At 24.3% G+C, this 23,636-nt stretch overlaps 3 protein-coding genes across 3 annotated transcripts; all 3 read right to left on the bottom strand.

The window, feature by feature from the left end:
- Positions 1-18,051: 18,051 nt before the first annotated feature.
- EAE97_010809 (uncharacterized protein) lies at positions 18,052-18,549 on the bottom strand (the record flags this gene model as incomplete). The annotated part of the gene is made up of 1 exon (XM_038881324.1): positions 18,052-18,549. One exon carries the CDS (start codon positions 18,547-18,549, stop codon positions 18,052-18,054), a length of 498 nt encoding a protein of 165 aa, XP_038727942.1.
- A 22-nt stretch (positions 18,550-18,571) lies between these two features.
- Positions 18,572-19,357, bottom strand: EAE97_010810 (uncharacterized protein; the record flags this gene model as incomplete). The annotated part of the gene is made up of 2 exons (XM_038881325.1): positions 18,572-19,013; positions 19,119-19,357. The coding sequence occupies 2 exons, from the start codon at positions 19,355-19,357 to the stop codon at positions 18,572-18,574; spliced, it is 681 nt and encodes a 226-aa protein (XP_038727943.1).
- A 2,779-nt stretch (positions 19,358-22,136) lies between these two features.
- EAE97_010811 (uncharacterized protein) lies at positions 22,137-23,060 on the bottom strand (the record flags this gene model as incomplete). Its single annotated transcript, XM_038881326.1, has 1 exon — positions 22,137-23,060. The coding sequence occupies one exon, from the start codon at positions 23,058-23,060 to the stop codon at positions 22,137-22,139; it is 924 nt and encodes a 307-aa protein (XP_038727944.1).
- Between the last annotated feature and the right edge of the window lie 576 nt (positions 23,061-23,636).

Raw genomic sequence — 23,636 nt, forward strand, 5'->3', positions numbered from 1 at the left:
TTATAAAGATTATTGAAAGCCTTTTTTTATTAATGTTCTAAATTTAATATTTATATCCATGAATTAGATTCTTATTTTTATGATCAATGAAAGATTTTATGGATGTTAGAAATCATATCATTAATTACAAGCTTTTTCCCGGCCCTTAATAGCTAAAAATAACAACAACCTCACTAGCACTCTCCATAATTATCTATGATATTATTTAAAACCCATCTCTACAGTTATACTATATATCTTTGAGAATTCTAAAATTAATAAGATTTATATTCCTAGATTTTATGGAAATAAAAGTTTTAAGGTTATTCTGTCACGGTGTGAAAACACGTGGCCGCATGACAGGCCCTATCGGGTTAGCTTAGGTGTGAAAACTCTGTATACCTTCAATTTGTAAGATTTTGTATTGTAGCTCTTCGAGCTACGTCACAATCTATATCCTGTACCTACTATTCTAGAGTAATTCATAATACTACCTCATCCTGCGGGCCTGCACCATAATGTATCCTCATTCTTCTCTTTTTCTTTACCAAGCGCTCCACTTTTTCTATATCTTATTAAATAGTGGTCAGGGATGTAATAGGGATCTCTTTTTTTCTATGTAAATACATTAATTTTTTGGCTGTTTATATAAATAATTGTTTTTATAATATATATTTATCTATTTTTTGAAACTATATTTAGCTTTTCAGAATCTTTGAATATTGTTGGCTTTATTTTCATTAGTGCAAGAGGAGTTATTCAAATAGATTTTCTAATTCTTATATATATGATTTGCTTTTCATAATATTATCTGAAATCTATAGTTTAGTATATCCTTATAACTTTCGGGAAGTTCCCAGGGTCAGGCTTATATCAGCTTGCTAAATATTAAATAATACTATTATTATTATTGTTACTACTACTATTGTGATGTATTGAGAGATTTTTAATTTTTAAAAAGTAGTTTGTGCATTAGTTCAAATGAAAGAAAATCTGATGAAAACTTTCACTCATAAATCTAATAATAGTAAATCTAATAATAATAAATCTAACAATAATAGATCCAATACTACCACATAGATCCAGTCCTGAGTGCCTTTCTAGATTCTCAAGGTTCGATGACTTCTAACAAATCTCTCTCTGATTCCCTTTCTAGTTCCCCTGACCTGAAAGTCTATGATTCTTTATTTCTTTTATTATATTCTCAACATTTTGAACAACTAAAAATATTTATTGAAATATTCAAAAGCCTCAAAAGTTTGATTTAATTCCTTAATCTAATTTTTGAATTAATTTTTTTTTTTAAAAAATAGGTATATAAATCTTAAAATATTTCCTTTATACTAAATCCTTCAAAGTAGTATCGACAAGTGTATTACTAGGATTATTTCATATTATTTTATTTATTGAAATAATCCGAACTTTTGTATTATTGAATATTAATGACTCTTTGAGATCTTTGAAAGAGAAATATGTTATATCTAGATATATTTTGGAATTTAAAAAATGTTATGCTTCAATTCAATATAGATGGATTCTATTTTATATTTACTACAATATTGAAAAGAAAGGTGTATAAGTTTGATGAACATTAACTATGTCTATGTCATATTACCAAAACATGTTAATAATTAATTGTTTGAGGCTACTTATAATAAGCATTTCTTATCAAAAATGAGCATAAAGCTATTTATAAGATGAATAAAATCTAACACAGAGAAGTTAAATAGTTATCGATATTTTATAAATAATAATACCACCAGTGAATGCACAGACTCACAAAATAGTCTGTAACACTTCAGAAAATTCAAATTGAAATAATATTACAACTAAATAACTAACAACTACTATAACATCAATTATATACATCTTCTATTAATTTTATACATAATTCTATATCTATTATAAAATTCCTTATATCTTCTATTATTTTTTTTGAAATGTATTATCTTGAAATATTCCAAATATCTTTTATTAAATTCAGATTGAATAAATCAAAGGAATAAAATACATTTTCGATATTATATATATCTTCAAATTTTTATACAAAACTATATTTAACGAATCTATAAGAACTATTATTATTTTTTATTAAAAAATTATTTATATATAAAATCTTTTATTTATAATATTTGAACAACTTCTATAGAAATAAAAATAATTATTCAATATGGTATTTCTATATTATTATATATTACTTTCAAATTTGATGTTCTTAACATATAGCTTTTTAGTTTTTTATAAATAAAAAATACATTCTTTATATTTTTCAAGATCTTTATTTTCAAAATATTTTTTAAATTTAGATTTATTTATATATTCCTTTTTATTTTAATAAGATTTAAGTTTTTCAACCTTTTCTTCAAAAGAAATCTATATTCTATAATGAATTTTAATTTCTTTTAATAGAGAACATTCTATTATATTCTTTAATTAATATCAAATTTCAATTTTTCTTAGAATTTTTCCTTTTCGTATAGAAACAAAGTCTATATATATAATATATTCCCAAAATCTTTTTATAATATTATATTTATATATATTATCAAAAATGATAAAACTCCTATTATTTTAAGCAATAAAATATCTTTCCAAATAGAATTATACAAAGTATTATTTGATTTTTGATTTGGAATATTTAATTATGATTTTGTAAGATTCCATTTATAATCTATTTCGAAGAAGTAAAATAAGTATCTTGTAAATGTTTTCATTAAAAACTCTTTTAAGTTTTTTAAAAGCTTACAAATATATTCATAAGCTTTTTTTTAATAAATCCATTTTTTGAAGTTATTAATAAATGATAGAATTTGCTATATTAAACTCAATGGAAATAAAGTATAGATTTTTTTTCTATATAGTAATAATTGAATTCACCAAAAAATACGCTTTTTCAATGATTTATATTTTCTAATTCTTTATTAATAAAAATAATTTTATATTTAATTGATTATATATTAAATAACATTTGAAATTGAATTGATTATATACAATTTGAATAGTTTATTTTCAGGTTGTTTTCAAAAAACGTGTGTCCTGTGAGTCCGTGCACCCACTAGTGTACCTAATAATTCTATAGCTATAGGATCCTTCGAAAGATATAAAGACAACGAAATTATTGCTATATATAAATGAACAGAATCCTCTTTATATTTAGCCCTAACAGATGTAATACCTCAAGAATGATATATATTGTGTATTAATATTGATAAGTATAACATTCCGGATTTTATAATAGAGTCTATATTCAATGATTTAATAATGCAACCTTTAAGTTTACTATACTAAGAATAATAGAAGTATCTATATATATATATATATACAACAATTCTTATAATTTCTAATCTTCAGTAGATTGATGTTTTATATATCCAGAAACCTTGATTAACTGTTAATATACAAATACAAAATTATTCAGATAATGACTAATGTATCCTAATGAAGTTTTAAATTTAATAAATCTTGAAAATCTAGTCATTATAAGATTATAACATACATACCTATACAAACATAAATCTATACACAAAATTATGCTGATTAATTTGCTGTAGAAACCTTCTCAAAAGTAGAATAAATAAAATTATCACAATTGATTTTTATCATTTATCAAGCATTAACATAACAATGAATTATACATTACTTTTCTTTCTTAATGATGTCTGTCTAATAAGAAACAATTTTGATATTCGATATTATATATTGGAATTGAAAATCTAATTGCAATATGAAGATGTAGAATTCATATACTTGCTTACTAATAATAATATCAACTTTATAATCATTTTTACATAATGAATTTATCTCTCTACTCCTTTCTTTTCAAATGATCAAACAGTTATTGAAATCCATGTAATTGGTTTTATAATAAGGACAAAATCTACTATACATAAAGTTAGTAGATCTAAGAAATGAAATAGAAAGTAATCTTATAATAGATTGTTGAGTACCAGGAGATTTGCGAATATGATTTTCAAAGATATATTTCAAAAAAGGAAATTCTTTCGATGATCTAAATCTTATATATTATAACTCATTGAATGAAATATAATTTTTGACTGTATCCTGTAAATAAGATCAAAAACAATAGCAAGCTGCGTAGAATTATTAATTAAAATAAACTGAAAATTGATTTGAAACTATCATATCTAGGTAAACAAATACCACTTTACGAAAGATATTATAAAGAAAACTAGGATTTTATATGAGAGAATTCTTGTTTGCTCTATCATGCTAACAATCTTGGACGGAATCCATTTGAAAATTAAAATGGATCAAGTACTTTAGAATGATTACAATTTATTTCAAAAGAAATTCATAATATAATCAGGATCACTAATATCTTATTTGAAATGAATTGTATTGTAACATATAAATTCAAAACTTACTGATTAATGACCAAATACTCTATTTCTAGTTTGACTGATCGATATATCATGCTTAACTTATTTTTATCAATCTCGAACATTATTAATCTTACTATATTACTTAAAATTATTGAGAAGATCAAGTTTGCTGTTTGTTTTTAAGAAATTAAATATAACTATTTCTTATATTTCGAAAGTTTCAAAATGAAGTATAAGTTATCAACTGATATACTCCATGTTGATTGAAGGAATTCTTGATTTATAATATGATTTTTGTTGGATCAAATAAGCATAAATCCAATGATCTATTCTGTCTATAATATAAAGACTTTTCTTCTTTGAGAACTAAATAATGTGATAATTATTATAAACACCCAGAGAGCTTTTAATACCCTTTCAAAACAATGATTACTAGGTAAAAAGAAATTTGAATTAATTCAGTTACTAATCATTTCGAAATCAATAGGTTTCTTTCTCGCTAACTGATAAGTTTAAATAAAACCACAAAAATTGATTATCTCTTACATTGATATTAAGTATAAAGTAAAAGAATTTTGAAAATTTTAGACTTCAATATTTCTATTTTAATAATTAATATGAACAATCAATAATCATAGATGATACCTAGGTAAAGTTCTACATACTCTAACTGAACGAAACAAAGTTGTGTTGTAGTAGAACTATAGTTTTAGTATCACTAAAATAACGTCTCTACGGTTCCAATGATGCTAATATTGATATCTAGAATAGTATTCAAACAGTTCCTATACTCATATTCAGAATTGGTATGATTGAATTAGTACTTCTACAATTCCCAAATGACTAAACAATACCAATACTCTTATACAATACTAGCACCATACTCAGTCCAATAGGTAGAAGAAAGCTTTCAATGAAATTCTATCAAATCAAATATTGAATTGAATATGTAATGAAGATTTTGTGTGAACAGTCTTTAATACCAAAATCTTATAGACTATATAATGTTACAGAAAAAGATAAATCTATGATACCTTCTTTAAAAGTAGTTTCATACTTCTATAATTCAGTCAAAATTATGAGATCAAAATGATGGTGGTAATAATAATAAAGATTTTTATTTTCATTCAAAAAATCGGAATTCAAAACCTTCATTTTATAGCTTTTTAGAAAATACAGAAGTATTTTATTACCTAGACTAGAAGGTCTTTTGCAAGCAACACAATGATAAAAAGTACTTTTAATACATGATAAAATTGTTAGAACTATTCAGATACAATTCTCTTATTTCATTGAAAGTATGTTTTTATTGATCCAAAGTAATATTAATTTTTCATAAGAAACAATTGAAGATTTATCATAATTTAGTCAAAAACTGAAACCCTGAGAATTAGTTGCTTCTAATTATAATGTTGAGTTTTCTGAAACATGAATCATAAATCGAAACTGTTAACTGAATTGAATCAATCTCTTTATATAGATATTTGAGAGAAAGCCAGAGGCAATAGGGGGAAAGAACAAGAAAAGATCGAATATCTAAATAGTTAATATCTGGATGTGATATGTAACCTCATTAGAAATAAATTTTAAAGAGAGAGCCTAACAAGACTCGGAGATTTTATGAAATTGAACGATTTCTCGATTGATTATAAAAGAAGACTTTGTTTCGGTTCTAAAACTATCAAGAACAAATATCTGCATAAATAAACTTTCCATAATTTCAAATAGCATTCTTATAAAATAGTTTAATAATCAATAATCGATATAGTCAATATTTTAACTACTTGAGCTTGAAAGAACATTTAATTTTATGATTAAGACTTTGTCATTTTGAGTCTTACTTAAGTCATTAGGTAAGCTTACTAAATACTTTTATCAACCGTTTTTAACATATATATTTGTTATTATTCACAACAATTTGCAAATTGCTTTCGAAATCAAAAGTATTATATTAATATATCAATATTGATAAATATCAGTATAGTCCTATGCTTAATATTTGAATATTCTGTTAAATATCTGGTCTAGATATTACACATGTATATAGTGTCTAAGATAACATGGAATGTCTATTGAAAGAATTTCGACATAATATAATGTCGTAGATTATTGTAAGAGTTGAGGCCCTGGCTTATCGTATATTTAAATGAGATTAGGGTAGCCACCTAATTGTTCATATTTTATTTTAAAAATCTAATTATTATTCTAAAATTCATTATTTTCAATTCAAATTCAAAATGTATATTAAATGTAATTATTATAAATTTTATTAAAATTGATATATTTCCTAATACTTTAAAATAATTCAAATTAAAATTAATAAAAAATCCTAGGAATAAATTACCTCAAATTTGAATATACTGTATTCTATTACAAAAAGTATATTTAAATTTGATTTGATTAGGAGAATTTAGAAAAGAGAGATTATTAAAAGTCTACAATAATTATTAAAAAGATTTATTGAATTATAAAAATAATTACTAAAAATTGAAATGGAAAAAGAATAACTTTTAGATAAATAAAAAATGTAGTTAGTATTAAAACTTCGATATATATAATTCAAAAAGAATTATATTAATATGAATATAAAAAGTATATAATATATTCTAGAATTTTATTTTGAGAATATAAATAGAAAAGAGGTTAGATTTTGTAGACAGATATTACTAATAGAAAACTAGTAATATTGTTATTATTAGATTAGAAGGGAAGAATTAGGGATTAGTTATATAATCAAATAAAAACACTTTCGAATTAGGAAAAGCAAATAGAATATAGATTATTAAATAAATTAATGAAAAGAGGTATACTAATCATATTAAATCGATATATCAATTAGGAAAAGTATTAATAATAATATAAGATATAATTAGTTGGAATTATAAATCTCTATTAATCTTTTTGAAAAAACTTGAGAATAATAAAGATATCATTTCTAAAGTATATATAAAATAAGTTCTTAAACTTATTATATTCCCACTATTTAATGAATTAAAATCTAAATATATATTTATAAAAAAAATTTAAAATATATTTTGAATATATTTATAAAGCTCAATTAGAATATAATATATAAGACTTTAATTAGTTATTATCTTTTTTAAATTTTAATTTAATCGAAAAAGTATAATAATAAATAAAAAAGGAACTAAAAAAGTTATTATTTGTATTTGTTTTTATAAAAGGATTGAAATATAAATTACAAATTCTTTGGGATAGAATAAATCCCTTAGATTTCAAGTTATATATAAAAAAAATTGATTTATAAAATTAGAAATATAACTGAAATATAAGAATTAGTTATTATTTATTAATGTAATATTCAAATTTTATAAGATTATATTATATAACTGATTTATCATTAAATTTTAAAGAATTAGATTGAAAAAATAAATGGTGTGCGATAAGCCAGGGCTACAACTCTTACCTAGATAACTTTTGAATCTTCCAATGAACTGAATCATATATCTATGAGTTTATATGTATGTATATAATGGTTTCGATTTATGTTAGATTTTATAAACAGAAACTTGAATCTATAAGTAAAATATAGAATCTCTATTGAATAATTAGACTCTATAATTAAAAATCAGGATTTAGATTGATAGATTAGATTATAATAATTCTATATATTCTCAATCTTGGATTCTATATTTAGATTCTAAATATAAAAAGCTAGAATCTAAATAATATTCTAATAATTTTAATGGTGGAAGAGTAATATTTTGGACTTTTAGTAGAATGAGGATAATTTACCATTTTATTAAACTTTATGACTGAATGTATCTGTAGGGGATACTGATACTTTCCTCTTGATAAATAAGCTTTAAGTCAGTCATAAACTGCATTCTTAACTATGTATATTAGAATATGATATATTCAATCAGAAAGATAACTCAAATATCATATTCCAGTTGAATATTATATGGTAAAAAGATATAATGAAAATGTCACATGGATTTCTTATTTATCCCTTCAAGATATCTTGAAAGGATAAATATAATTATAGAACAGTACCTTTGTAGTATCCTCGTATATACAATATCCAATCGAAATATAGTATCCAAGCTGTACTTCAAATTCAGTAGATTTGGTATCTAGACTATAGAGATACAAGCATTATTTACTAGTTTATAAAACTATACTCTATAATCTCTATAATTATACCCTATGAGCTTTGCAATTGTATGCCTATGGATCGGAAATTGAAAACTTATATACTTATGATATTATAAGGGGTTCAAAAGTCTGTTGAAATAAATTCACTCAAGAAGGACTATTTTAATTCCATTTTCAACAATAGGAGGTCACATTTCAGAAGGTTTAATGTTTCCGGTTTTTTTTGAAATGATAATTTTGACTGTATAAAGTTTATATTATCATAATTATACTAAACTCTCACAAGATATTGTGTATTATACCGGATTCATGAAACTCTTATAAGAATAGGTAATGTTTTTGAATCCTCAATTCAATATATTGATATTACTATTCAGAGATTCTGAAACTATAGAAGTACTATTTTATGGTAACTGATAAAATATAGAGACTCAAATAACACAATCTTTTATATATCTTTATTGATATTACATTTTTCGAAAACATTATACCTAGGTAACGATATCATAAAAACACCATTTACGAGTACTAGAACTCTAGTTACATAATACTATATCCCTATCCGTTCTATTCAGACCTCAAAGTGCTTTTTTGATTGAAAAGTAATAATTATGAATACTGGTATTATATTGAACTTCAAATCCTGATACATATGACTTCCTCTATCTGTAGAATCCATAATTAATATATAATTAATCTTATCATCTTATATTATACCTTTTCTTGAGTTCTAAATCTACCTGGCCAAGATTCTATTGAAAAACTATTAGCTAGATTTTCTTCTGAGTCTATACAAAATTTTGTATCAACGTTTTATATTGTAACACATATAGTATAACCGGGTACTTATATACTATAAAGAATACGTAGAATATTCTAGAAAAGAAGTATTAAAAATGAAAGATTATAGAGTAACAGTCCTTCATTATCAACCAAATGTTTATAGATATTCGCATAAAATTTTATGATTTCTCAATCTTATGTAAAATCCCCCTAAAACCTAACTTAATTATTTGTAACATAGTATGGATTGTTATATATTCTTCGAAATTAAATGGATTTAATAATATTCTCTATCACATTTATATACAATGTCTTTTACTAAATATAAGAATATATAATTATAAATCTAATTGAATTCAGAAAATACATTGGGAGTTTTTCGATAATACTTTATGATGATCGATATGTTATCAGAAATAAAACTCAAATTTTTTTTAATGTCATTTTAAAATCGTTAGAAAGATACAATAAGATTTGAGAAAACTTGCCATTGAATATGATCAATATAATAAATCTTTAAATATAACAATTTTAGATTAATGATAAGAAGTAAGAAGTTACAATCATCATAAAACTATAATAGCTATAAGTATAATACAAAGAACCATTTTCCTTTAATTATAATACTTCAAATTAAATATAGAAAAAGTTTATTAAACGTTTAGATTTCTTTCTAAAGAATAAATGTATCACTTGGAATTATATGATTGGTTTAATTATTTAAATATAATCGAAAATTATTGTTATATAAGATTATAATAAAAAGATTTCTGGTAATATTCATTTCTGATTATTATTATTATTATTATTGTTATTGTTATTATTATTATTATTATTATTATTATTACTACCACTGGGGAAGGGTTGCATATATCACACTTCAGCCATAAAGAAATCACTACTTCAAAAAGTTTATAATCTCTAAAAGCTTCAAAATTTACATTCTGGTAAAATATAGGAATATAAATCTTATTCATTTCTAGAATTTAAAAGCTGTGTAGTACGAGTATAGGTATAAATCCTGAATAGCATTAAAAATAACTAGGGAGAGCGATAGCGAGGCTGTTATTATTGTCAGCTACGATGGGCCAAGAAAAAGCTCGTATGTTTATGTTATAGATATTCTTAATAACTTTAAAATAATTAATTAATAAGAGAGTTGTTTTTATATTTCTAATTTTTGAGACTTTTTTTAAAAGAATCTCAAATAACGAAATCCAAGAAATTTAAATATGAATCTTAAATTTTTTATATATATTTCTTTGTTAATATTATTTATAAAATACATTAATTCTACACGTTATAGATTCTTCTTTAAATACATGTTTATGAATATACTTATCAATGCTTATTATAGTATATAATCTCATATCAATAAAAACTTGTTCTTTATAAATAAATATGATTCATATGGAATTACATATAAAATATCTGTTTTAATCTTTTGCTTAAAGAATATTCCTACCTTTTAATCATCTAAAACAATCTATTTGATAAGAATAGCATAAGTATATATATTCTACTTTAAAAAGTATTTTTTAAAAATAATTGAAAGAAATTTTTGAAGTAAATGGAAACCACAATTCTTTTTTTAGCAAATATATACAGTACCCTAAAGGCATATACTTGATATGAATTAATAACTTCATATTCCTTACTGATGTAATTAATTTATTGATAAAATACAATTTCGTAAATAAAGGCTTAGTTAAAATAACTTTATACTTTGATTTAAACTCATTTTAAAGATCATCTATCAATTTAATATCAAGAAATGAATATATTTATAAAATCCTTGTTTTTAATATTCAATAGTTATAATATACCTAGAATACTCTTCAAAAAATTTACCTTCCAAATCCTCAACTAAAAATCAGCTTCAAATCAAAACATTCACTTGACAATATTAGATTGATTTTGAATGATTTGGCCTAATAAAAGCTATTCTTTAATTTTAAATCAATCAATATCATATATAAATACAATAATAAAAAACATCCATGGATCTTTTATATTACCAATACAATAAATAAATTTCATATTTTATTGATTTTGTGAATTTCTTTTTTGAATCATTAATTATAAGTTAAAATTAAGAATAATACTGAAATTATCATTGATTTATTAATATTATTAGATGTTTTTTTAATATACTTATAAATTTTTATATATAAATTATAATTATGATAATTCATATTATAATAATATAACTGAAATTCCTATAGATTTCTTCATTTATATAAACATTAATTATGAGTTTTAAATTACAGGAAAATGATTAAATAAAAACTAAATATTATTTAGTAACTCAAAGAAAAAAGCTGATGTCTTACATTTAGATTCTGATAATCCTATGGTATAGAGTTACATATTAGATGTCCTGTTAATTGTCTAGTTATAATTAGAGATTATATTAGTTAGTAAGATTTTAGTTAATTATTTCACTTTTACTATTGTTGGGTTCACTTTGGGGGGGGGAGGTCGATTCCGAATCACTGTATACAGCACTATAAAAAGCCTATATAAAATGAATAATATGAATTGAGATGATTTAGAATAAGGTATGATTCTTCCCACTATATATGGTGGAGAGAATCATGTGATTCGCTTAAGCACGTGATCGTACGTTCCGACAGCTATAATTATAGATAATTATTCTTTTGCAAAGTTAGATAATAAAAATTGAAATTATATATCTTCAAAGAAATCATTATATATATATATATTATAAAGATAATGATTTACAAAAACCAATATTATAATATTTAAGATGAAAAATTAAATACAACTTAGTACTACATTTGTTATAGGAAATAGAATATAATCTATCTAATATTAAATCTTAAACGAAGGATATATCTCTAACATTAAGAATTCTCTTAAAATTTGATTTATTTAAAATTAAACTTATACTATTTCATTCTTAATTCAATTAATATATCTTTATATACTTTATATCATTATTTTTAAAATATTATAATAATAATAAAATTTTTAAGAGGATTTATGATTCGAATATCCGATTGATAAATGATTTTTGATTAAATTCATAAACATGAAATAAATCTAATTATTTAGATTAGTAATGTCAAAGCTTATTATTATTAAAGAAAATTGTGTGAACAGGGGTATTCACTTCAAAGGAATGACTTCAATACAATGGCTACTGTATTAAAGGGATTAAACGAATACAAAAGAGACTAGCTGTTTCAATAGTGTCTATATAAGGCCTACTACTTCCATATATAGCTAGCTCTTTAAATAAAATACAATTAGGCATACAGGACCTATAATACGTGGGTGCTACATCTTTTGTATCCTTCTCGAACCAACAAAAATATATATTAGGGAATAAATAAATAAATAAGAAATAAACTTAGAAGTTATCGTAGGTCATAGGCTAGTAGTATAATATAGAAGCTAGTTCGGTTTAACAACTAAACTGGATTATATAAGCAGTATAACATATGATATTAAAGAATCTATATATCAATATTCAATAAGGAAAAAGACCTTATTTTATGCTTTTTCCTATTAATCTAGCTTTTCCACTTTCATTAATCTTTTACAGATCTCTTTCTAATCTGATTATTCTTTTGAAATAAAGCTTTTTTTCTTATTCTTTATTTTATAATCTGTTTTCGGATTTATAGTCGTTTTCGTATTTATAATTGTTTTTGTATTCTATAACTGTTTTCAGAAGCTTATAAGCGACGATCATGCGATTTGATTATATAATACACTCATATTAGGTTGAATGCTTTCAAAAGATATATATATATTATATTATTTTTATTAAAACAATAAAAGTATATATTGAAAATTGTTAATGAAGTAAATACTTATATCAAAATATTATAATTTGAATTGTTAATATGCTTTTGTCGGGACAGGGATCTTGTAACCGCACTAGCGCTAGTGCCTCGGCACTTTAGTATACACGTATTGTAGTCCCAGCTTTTAGAACCTCAAGTAATATTTCAATAGTGTGAACCATAGTACTATATTGCCTTCACTATCCCCATGGTGATACTAACAGCTTTTGATACAAAAAATTGATAAGATTATATAAATCAATTAGTAATTTAAATTTATGAATAACGTAGTTTATTAGTGCACTTACTATATTAGTGCGTATATCACTTTTACCTCAATTTACATTTTCAAATCTATATTATTTAATAATAATTAAATTAATTAATTAAAACCATTTATAATCTGATAACCTAAAATCTATTATATTATTTTGATAAATTCTTATTTTATAATCTGTTTTTCTATATTTATTATAATATCAAATTAAAAATACTTTCTTATTGAATTTACTCTCTTTTTAATATCTATTATATTAAATCTGAATATTGATTTTTTATTAAAATAATATATTAAAAGCTTTTTGTTTAATAAGTATTTCTTTTTAATATAATTGAATCTTTTATATATATTAATATTTACTTAACATTTTATTTGTTATTTGAAATATATGAATCTTTATATTCAAAAGTATAATTTTATAAGCTAATTATTCTATATTTTTAATGAAAATAAATATAGTTTCAAATATAGATATAAGAAAATTCAATTAATAATAAATTATTTCAGATTTAATTAATATTAATTAAAAAAAGAGCTTTAATTAGATTATAAGAAATTTGAAAGTTTTATTAATCTAAATCGAAAAAGAAAGGAATAAGTAACGTGATTTATTAGTGTACAGATTGTATTAGTATGCGGATTACTTTTATCTCAATTCACTCTCTTCTCTTTCAATACACATTTTTATTAATAATTTATGATAAATTCGAATAATCAAGAAGTCTATATACTCCTTATTATCAAAACTATTCAAAAAAACAAAAAAATAAGTATTTAAAAAATTATAAAGATATATAATATCTCGAATATAATATTATAATATAGAATTAATAATGTTATTTTTAATTCTAAATATCAATCTATATTTTATAATCTTTTAGAATTAAGAAAGAATATTATTTCTGAATAAATAATTAATATAAATATCAAAGGATTTTTATCTAAATTAAGAAATATAAATGATATAATGAATTATATTCTTATATTGAGAAATATAAAGTATATTAAAGAGTTTTAGATATATTGATTTGTAAAGTATCAAATCGAATTAAAAACATATTTTAATTATATTTATAACTTTTAAAGAATTCTCTATAAAGATTCTAAGTTTATTAAGAAATAGTTTCAATCATTTTCGAATATATAAGCAAAATATAATATTCTTAATTATAATTTCTATAATTTTAATGAAATAGGCTTTATAATGAATATAATATATCCTAGAATAATAATAACTAATATTAAACGAAATAGTAGAAATAAGATAATATAACTAGATAATAGAAAATGGGCTATAGTGATTGTATATAGTAATAAAAAGAGTGAAACTATATTTCTATTTTTAGTGATTTAAGAATAGATTTATCTTTCTAATTGATATACTAAAATCAATTTTTCTATAGATTGAGCTATTAAATTTATATCTAATAAATGAATAAATAATAAGATAGGTTTAGAATAATTGAAATATTTTAATAAGAATATTGAGAATTAAAAAAAGAATTAATATCAAATATTAGTATTAAATAAGCATAAAAATTATAAATTAAAAGCCTTTTAAGTATATTATAAAGAGAAAAATATTATATATTTATATTTATTATCATATTTAAATTATTTAATTTAATTATTTGATACAGATTGTTTTAATAATCTGAAATATTTATATAATAATCAAATTAATAAATTTATTAAGGTATATATTAATTATATTTCGAAGATTGAATTCTTTACAATTTTTAAAATTATATATAAAGAATCAATTACCTTTTAGAATATAAAATCAGGGTTTTGAAAAACAGATTTAATATTATTTAATTCTAAAGCTATATTTTCAAAATTAGACACTCGAATTTATATATCTATTCTTTCTTTTTTTGATTTAAATCAATAAATCTCTTAAATTTCCTATAATCTAATTAAAGCTGCTTTTTAATTAATTTTAATAAAACCACGAATAATCTAATATTAATCAAGTTTTTTTATATTTATATTTGAGAATATATTAATTCTAATTAAAGATATAAAAAGATTAGCTTATAAGAATATACTTTTAAATATAGAGATTTATATACTTCAGATAGGAAATAAAATATTAAATAAATATTAATATACAAAAAAAATCCAATCATATTAAAAAAATTATTTACTTAATAAAAAGCTTTTAATATATTATTTTAATAAGAGATTAATATTCAGATTTAATATAATAAATATTAAAAAAAAGGAATTATAATACAGAAATATTTTTAACTAATATTATAATAAATATAAAAAGATTGGATATAATATAAGAATCTATTAAAATAATATAATAGATCCTAGATTATTTTAATTTTTATAATTTTAATCAATTAATTTAAAAATTATTAAATAATATGAGTTTGAAAGAGTAAATTGAGGTGAAAGTAATTCGCATATTGATATAACCTGTATACTAATAAATCACATTATATGAATTTAATTTCGAAAATATAGTTTCAGAATTAAATAATATTAAATCTATTCTTTAGAATTCTGATTTTATATTTTGAGAAATAAATGATTTTTTATATATAATTTTTAAAATTATAAAAAATTCAATTTTTGAAATATAATTGATATATATTTTAATAAATCTATTAATTTGATTATTATATAAAGATTTCAGATTATTAAAATAATTAATATCAAATAATTGAATCAAATAATTTAAATATAATAATAATTATAAATATTTAATATTGTTTTTTTTTAATATATTTGAAAAACTATTGATTTATAGCTTCTATATTTATTTAATATTGATATTTGATATTTGTTTTTTCTTTGATTCTTAATATAATGTGATTTATTAGTGGATTAGCTATATCAATAGATCGGTCACTTTTACCTCGAATTATTATTTTATATTCAATATACGTTTTCTTCATAATCAATTATAAAAATTTAATCTAAAGAAGCATATATAATCTCAGTTATTCAAGCTATTGAATCAAATAAAAAATTATTAATTCAAAAGGTAGCTCAGTTTTATTATATATCTCAAACTATATTAGATAATAGAACTCAAAATAAATCTAATATGATTAAAAATCAATTAAAAAGTTATAATTTAATTGAATTAAAAGAGAAAATATTTATTTAATATATTCTCAATATAAATTTGAAAGGGTTTTTATTTAAATATAAGAATATAGAAAATATAATAAATCATATTCTTGAATTAAAGAATATGAAATATATTGAGAAGCTTTGGGCATATTGATTTATAAAATATTAAATCAAATTAAAGATATATTTTAATTATATTTATAACTTTTAAAAAGCTTTTTATAAGAATTCTAAATTTATTAAAATATAATTTCGATTAATTGCAAATATATTAAGAATTGAAGAAAGAATAAATATTGAATATTAATACTAAATAAATATAAAAATTATAAATCAATAGCTTTTTAAATATATTATAAAGAGAATAATATTATATATTTACATTTATTATTGTATTTAAATTATTTAATTCAATTATTTAATATTAAGTGTTTTAATAATCTAAAATATTTATATAATAATCAAATCAATGAATTTATTAAAATATATATCAATTATATTTCAAAAATTGAATTCTTTATAGCTTTTAAAACTATATATAATAAATCAATTATTTCTCAAAATATAAAATCAGAATTTCAAAGAATAGATTTAATATTATTTAATTCTAAAACTATATTTTCCAAGTTAGATATTCGAATTTATATATTTATCCCCCCCCCCCCCCCTTCTTTTTCAATTTAGATTAATAAATCTCTTAAATTCCTTATAATCTAATTAAAGCTTTTTCTTAATCAATATTAATTAAATCTTAAATAAATTATTATCAATTAAGCTTTTTTATATTTTTATTTAAGATTATATTAATTTTAATTAAAAATATAAAGAGATTAATTTATAAAATTATATTTTTGAATATAAAGATTTATATATTTTGAAAAGCAAATAAGATATTAAATAAATATTAATATAAAAAAAAACTTAATTATATTAAAAAGAAGTATTTATTGAATAAAAGATTTTTGATATATTATTTTAATAAAAGATTGATATTTAGATATAATAAAATAAATATTAAAATGAAAGGAATTCTAATAAGAGAGTATTTTCTAATAAATATTATAATAAATATTAAAAAACTAGATTATAATTCAAAAATCTATTAAAATAATATAATAGATCCTAAATTATTAGATCTTTAATAGTTTTAATTAATTAATATAATGATTATTGAATAATCTGTATTTGAAAGTGTAAATTGAGGTGAAAGTGGTTTATATACTGATATAGCCCACATGCTGATAAATTACGTTATAATAGGAATTAATATATTAAATATATCATTGAGACGTAGATCTGAAGTCTATTAATTATACTACTATTTATATAATCATTTATGTCAATCATTCAACCTTTTATTAATCAATTGATTTGTAGCTATAAATAGCATTTTGAAATATACAGATTAGAATCACATTCTCATTTTTATTAGAGGTACTTCAAGATAGAAATAATCAAAAGTAAAATTTATTATATTCAGAATTTGAAGTTAAATATTACATTGAAGTAATATCGAAACACTTTTGTAAGATTTTCGTCTTTTCTATATGATATTAAAGATATAATTACCAGCTCCGAACCATTAATAATATAGCTCTCCTATAAACGGAATCTGGAGGAGTAAACTATAATGACTAAATCAATTATTGTTGACATATAATACAGACAAAAGACTCCTCCATTTCAAGTTTATTCTTTGAACCATTTTTTCCAAAACATTGTTAAATTCGTTAGTATTAAACGTATCATTGTCTTCCACTGGCCAAGCAACGACGCTGTCAGGACGTACTAACAAGGCCCTCACACCGCATTTTGCCATTGCTCCCGCTCTGATAATATCTATTGTACTTGTGTACTTATCATCGATTGACTCATGGAGTGTTGCATTGTTCTTGAAATCCACCAGCAAACCTCGTCCACTTTGTAATTTCAAGCCTAAGCTCGAGCCGTCAGCCAGCCTAAAATCTGGAGCACTGGCCCCAACGAGTGAATTGGTATAACCATCCCCTTGTCCGAGAATGTATCGCTGTGATAAACCCCAGATACGGTCGAGAAACAGATTAGTTCCATCCTGAGTATCAATAAGGTCACGAATAAGAGTCTGAATAGCCGCTCCATACAGGTCAGGCTGTAACATGGCAACTTGCGCACGAGTCCACTCAAGAACCCAGGCCCTGACGTTTGTTTTCGTATGTGTTAAGTAGTGTAAGAACTACCGAATTTTTGTTGGATATTGCCTCCTGTCGAATCGTTGTCGCGAGTTTCCAACCTAGATTCATGGCATCACCGAGGCCGACATTTAAAGCTCGAGCTCCGAGTGGCGAGTGAATGTGAGCCGCGTCACCAGCGAGGAGAAATCGGCCCTTGCGGTAGCTTTTAGCCTGCTTCGATCGATCAGTGTACGAGGCTAGAAGGTGCACAGTTGTGATTTCCAAGTCTGTGATTCCTGTCACTCGGTTCATCACGTCCTGAAGGTGCTCTCTCGTAATTCCCTGCCTTCGATCAAATATAGCACCATCAAAACCCACAAGATGTAAACAGTTCATGCCTGCAACGATGTACACGCCAGTTTTGGTAAGATGGATCCAGGTCTCAGATTTTCTGAATGGTTGAAATCACATTTGAATGCATGACCTGTGAATCTGGTTTCTGTTCCAATGAAATCAAAATGCGCAGCCTTACTAACTGCTATGTCCACCATCTTACTCTATAAGCCATCTACTGCTATACGACGCATCATCACCGGTCTTGACCGTGATTCCGATTTCGCTTTGTGCTGCTATCTTGTTCACAGCTTTATCCCTAAGAATCGCAACTCCCAAGCTCTCTGCGCGCTCGATCATCATCGCTTCGATTTTTTTGATGGTCGTCGGGCCGGGTGTCAGAGATGGCCCAGGAAGGCGGTATTTCCAACGGTCGAGCTCAAGTTTGTTGGCATTGAGCATGATGCCACCGAAGTGTCCACCAAACTGGAATCCACAGATCTTCCGAATCGTCAACGGCTGATCCTCATCATCAAATAACTTATACAGCAACCCTCGCTGGTAAAATGCTTCAACAGGTGGTGTGTTTAGTCCTCACCGTCCTAATGGCTCAATTTCCAGGGTAGTTCTGATTTGGGGCTGCTCTCCAGTATCAAGACGGAGGTACCTCTTAATCCTAGCTCACATGCCAAGAATAATCCAACAGGTCCTCCACTAGCAATGATAACATCGTAAACCTTAGCCATCTTTTGTTGCACTCTTCTATGGGTGTGACCATTAACCGATATCCCTACTACGTGCACGACCCTACTATGTGCACACTTTTTTATATCAAAACAAAAATCAATTTAAAATTTAAAAATCATTATAATAATATAAAATTCAATTCAATAATTAACTAATATTATCAATTTGGATTTATAAGGATTTTGAATTATTAAATTAAGAATTGATTGAATAATTAAATAAAGAGAATATAGAATCTTGATATATAATTTCTCAATAAATAATATATTAGAATCTATTTATAGGATTATAATAAATTTTTATAGATTTTTTGATATCAATAATATTAAAAAAAAAAAAAAAATTAAAAAATAAAAAGAATTAAATTTAATATAGATTATCAGATTTTTTTAATTATTTATAATATTTTTAGAAAAGATAAAAATATTTTTTAAAATGAATTTAAATTTTATATTTAATATTAAAGATTTAAAAAATAAGTTTTTAAAAAAGGAATTATATTAAATATTAAAATATATAAAGTTTTGATTAATAAAAGAAAATTATTTAAAAAATATCTTTTATTTTTGAAATTTTATTTTTAAAATTATCTAAATCTTAATTCTATTATATATAATAAGATTCTAATTATATAAAAATTCTTTTAAATAAAATTCTTTAAAAAGAAGTTTTTTTTAATTCAAAATATCATTAATTCGTTTTTAAAAAAATTATTTTATACAAAAATTGATTTAATATTAATTAATAATTTAATTTTCAAAATTTAAATTTTTTATTAAATCAAAATCTGATCAATATAGTTTCATTCTTTAAAAATTGATTAAAAACCATATAACAGAAAAGTTTAAAATTGAAATTTTTAAAAAAAAATTAATAAATACTTATATTATATTTATTATTAGATTAAATCAAATTCTTAATAAGTTTTTATAAATCTTTATTTAAATATAATATTAATAAGTTATAGATCTTAAACAGTTATATTTATATTTTTTTAAAAGATTATTGTTATTATATAACTTAAAAATAGAATAAAATATTATAAATTCATTATTCTATTAATAATTAATTATTAAAATATTTTTTATAAAACATATTAGAATTTAATATTAATATAATTTCAAATTTTCGATAAAAAACTTTAGTTTTTTTTTTCAAATATCTTATATTATAATATATGGAATTTCATAATTTCATTAAAAAATACTTATATTTTTAATTATATTATAAAATATATTAATAAATAAATAATTTTTTTTATAAAAGTTGATATCTTATTTATCATTATTATTATTATAATTTTTGAGATTTTTAATTTTTTTATTTCAAAATATTATATAAGTTTATTTCAATTATCTCAATTTTGAATTTCAAATTATAATATCGCTTTTTCAACTTTTAATTCAATTTTCTATATAAATAATAAAAGCGTACACATAGTAGGGTCGTGCACGTAGCAGGGATATCGGTTAAGCGAGGAATAAATTCTTATTGATTCTTTGATACCTATGACCCAGGCTGATGTAAAGGATCGAAAGACACTGAAGAACATTATCAAAACGAACACCGAGTTCTATAGCGTACAGTTTTATTATACTTCTATCATTGGACTATCCTAACTTCCGAAAATAAGGGAACGTATACTCGACGACATCGGTTGCTCCCAGACGGGCATTTGAATAATCCGATCTTAGTTTTGTAACTATATTGCCCACCATTCGTTCCAAAAAGATCGATCCATCTGACAGTACTGGAGAATCCTTGAAGAATCGAATGCTTAGAAACGTTAAGTTAGCCATTGAGAAGTGCAAAACTTCGTCAAAAATAGCTTGCAAACCAAATTCTGGACGCTGCGTAATCAAATTTGGCAAAATATCTGTTACACACAAATAGATGACATGCTCCTAAGTATTTGACCTACGCAGGGATCGAACCTGCAATCTCTTGATATCAACTGTATAGAAGTTTTTCAGCCCCTACATGTATCGTAGTCAAGCGCCTTGCCATTGGGCCAGCAGGCCAGTACCTTTAGATAAATATACATCTGATGGAATCTATGACTGTTTGTAACAATTGATGACTTAAATATATATATTAAGCAATATATTAGCCATCCCGTAGCTCGAACTAAAGGTGGGTTGGAAGGAAAATTTTCCTTTCTTTTGTGGGCTGTTTGGCGGAGGGGCTCGAGAGGGGCAGAGAGGGGCAATTGATTAGGCAAATGCTTCGCTTTACGACATTGGATGAATTGAAGATTAAATCGAAGAATGTCAATGCAAAAAACACTATTTCCCCGAAGAACATCTGCTAATAATTTTATTTGTTGAATATTATTCTATATATTGAAAAGTTCAGAAGTTGACGAGGGTATCGTTGTTAGATATAAAATAGTACTCAGCACACACCCCATTAAAACCATTATTTGACCACCGAATGCATCCAAAAATTACTACCATTTATTATTCATACCTCCACCATGCAAAAAGCCACTGTTTTAGATGATTGATAAATCGAATGTTGGCGAATCAGGTGTAACCTCAATAATAGCTGGACCAGCAATGATGTTGGAATCAGTTAAGGTGCCAGAATTGTCATTGGTCAAGAAGGCATAACTCTGTCCCGAGATGTTCATTGGAACTGCAGTCATGATTAAACCGTCACTGCCGACTTGGCTCTCAACAGCGATAGTGTCGAGTCCGCTCGCAAAGGTAGTAAAGAACGTCCCGGAAGGAGCCGTCTCTGGTACAAGGGCAACATTGGCGCCTGGTGCAGTAGGCAAGCCGGACTTGAGGGCGAGGGATGGGTAGGCCATTACGGGCAAGGCAGCATTGGTAGATGGGCAAGAGACGATAAAGGATGACGCGATGGAGTAGACGGCGTTCAATCCAAGGGGTGTGGCGAAAGGATTGGCCATTGGAATTTCACCATTCGCGTTGCGTTCAGCAGATTGATGTAAAGCTTCAGTGGCAAGTATAGACGCAGCTGCGGTAAGGTAGGCCTTTGATGTGATGTCGGCTGCTGCTCCGAGGTAAGCGGAAACACCGACACCCTCAATGACGGAAGCGAGAGCAACGAATGATTTTGGATCCGTAAATGGAAATTTGTATTCACAAGCTTGAACAGGGGCAGCACCTGCAGCGGTGAGGCCACTTTGAAGATAGACAACATGTGCCTCTTCATCATGCGCAATGTACTTCAATTGATTGTAGAAGGAAGAGGTGAAATTTGCATCGAGCCACATTTGTTCTGGCATTTCACTGAGAGCCTTCTTGTAAAATGCGTTCTCTAGGTGTTCGAGCGTCAAGGCATATTGGAGAATGTCCGCATCGGTTGGCGCTGCTTGTCTTTTTGTTGGAAGAGCTGATGCAACACTTAAGATGCTAGCAATAGCGACGATGGTGGTGCTAGAGAATAGCATGGTGGTTGTGATTGATTGGGAGAGAGATTTGACTTAGGCAATTGTTGAAAGTAAGTAGTTTAATTGGAAAACGAAGAGGAAGGCAGAATTGTGTGTTGGTTAAGGACTGATAAAAGCAGGATAAACAAGCAATTATATAGTTAGCAATTGCCATGACGATTATAGACTTCTGTCCGGTCATTGCTCTTTCCGAATTATCCTTTGACTTTCTACTGCAATCCTCAATATCGACCTTGAAAATGACTCTATCAGGTAATAGATTCGACCGGCAATACGCCAGGCCGTGACACTGATCACTAGTTCCCGAACTCCAAAGGAACCAACATATGGGATGATGGCAAGGAGACATGGGGAATTGCAAGATGTCGATAGTGGGATTAGTCTCAAATAGCCAAGGGATCATCTGTCTTTGTTGAATGTTAGCTTGATGTAATTCCAGTCCAGCTAGCCTCGGGAAGAGTGTTAACCGGATGTTGAAAATTCCGGAATGATTCGAACCATACTGTATTCGTACTCAGTCACCAATATCAAAGTCACCAATATCAAAGTCACCAATATCAAAGTCACCTTGGAAAA

The sequence above is a fragment of the Botrytis byssoidea genome (assembly GCF_014898295.1).
Source record: "Botrytis byssoidea strain MUCL 94 chromosome Unknown BBYS_030, whole genome shotgun sequence".
Taxonomy (NCBI): Eukaryota; Fungi; Ascomycota; class Leotiomycetes; order Helotiales; family Sclerotiniaceae; genus Botrytis; species Botrytis byssoidea.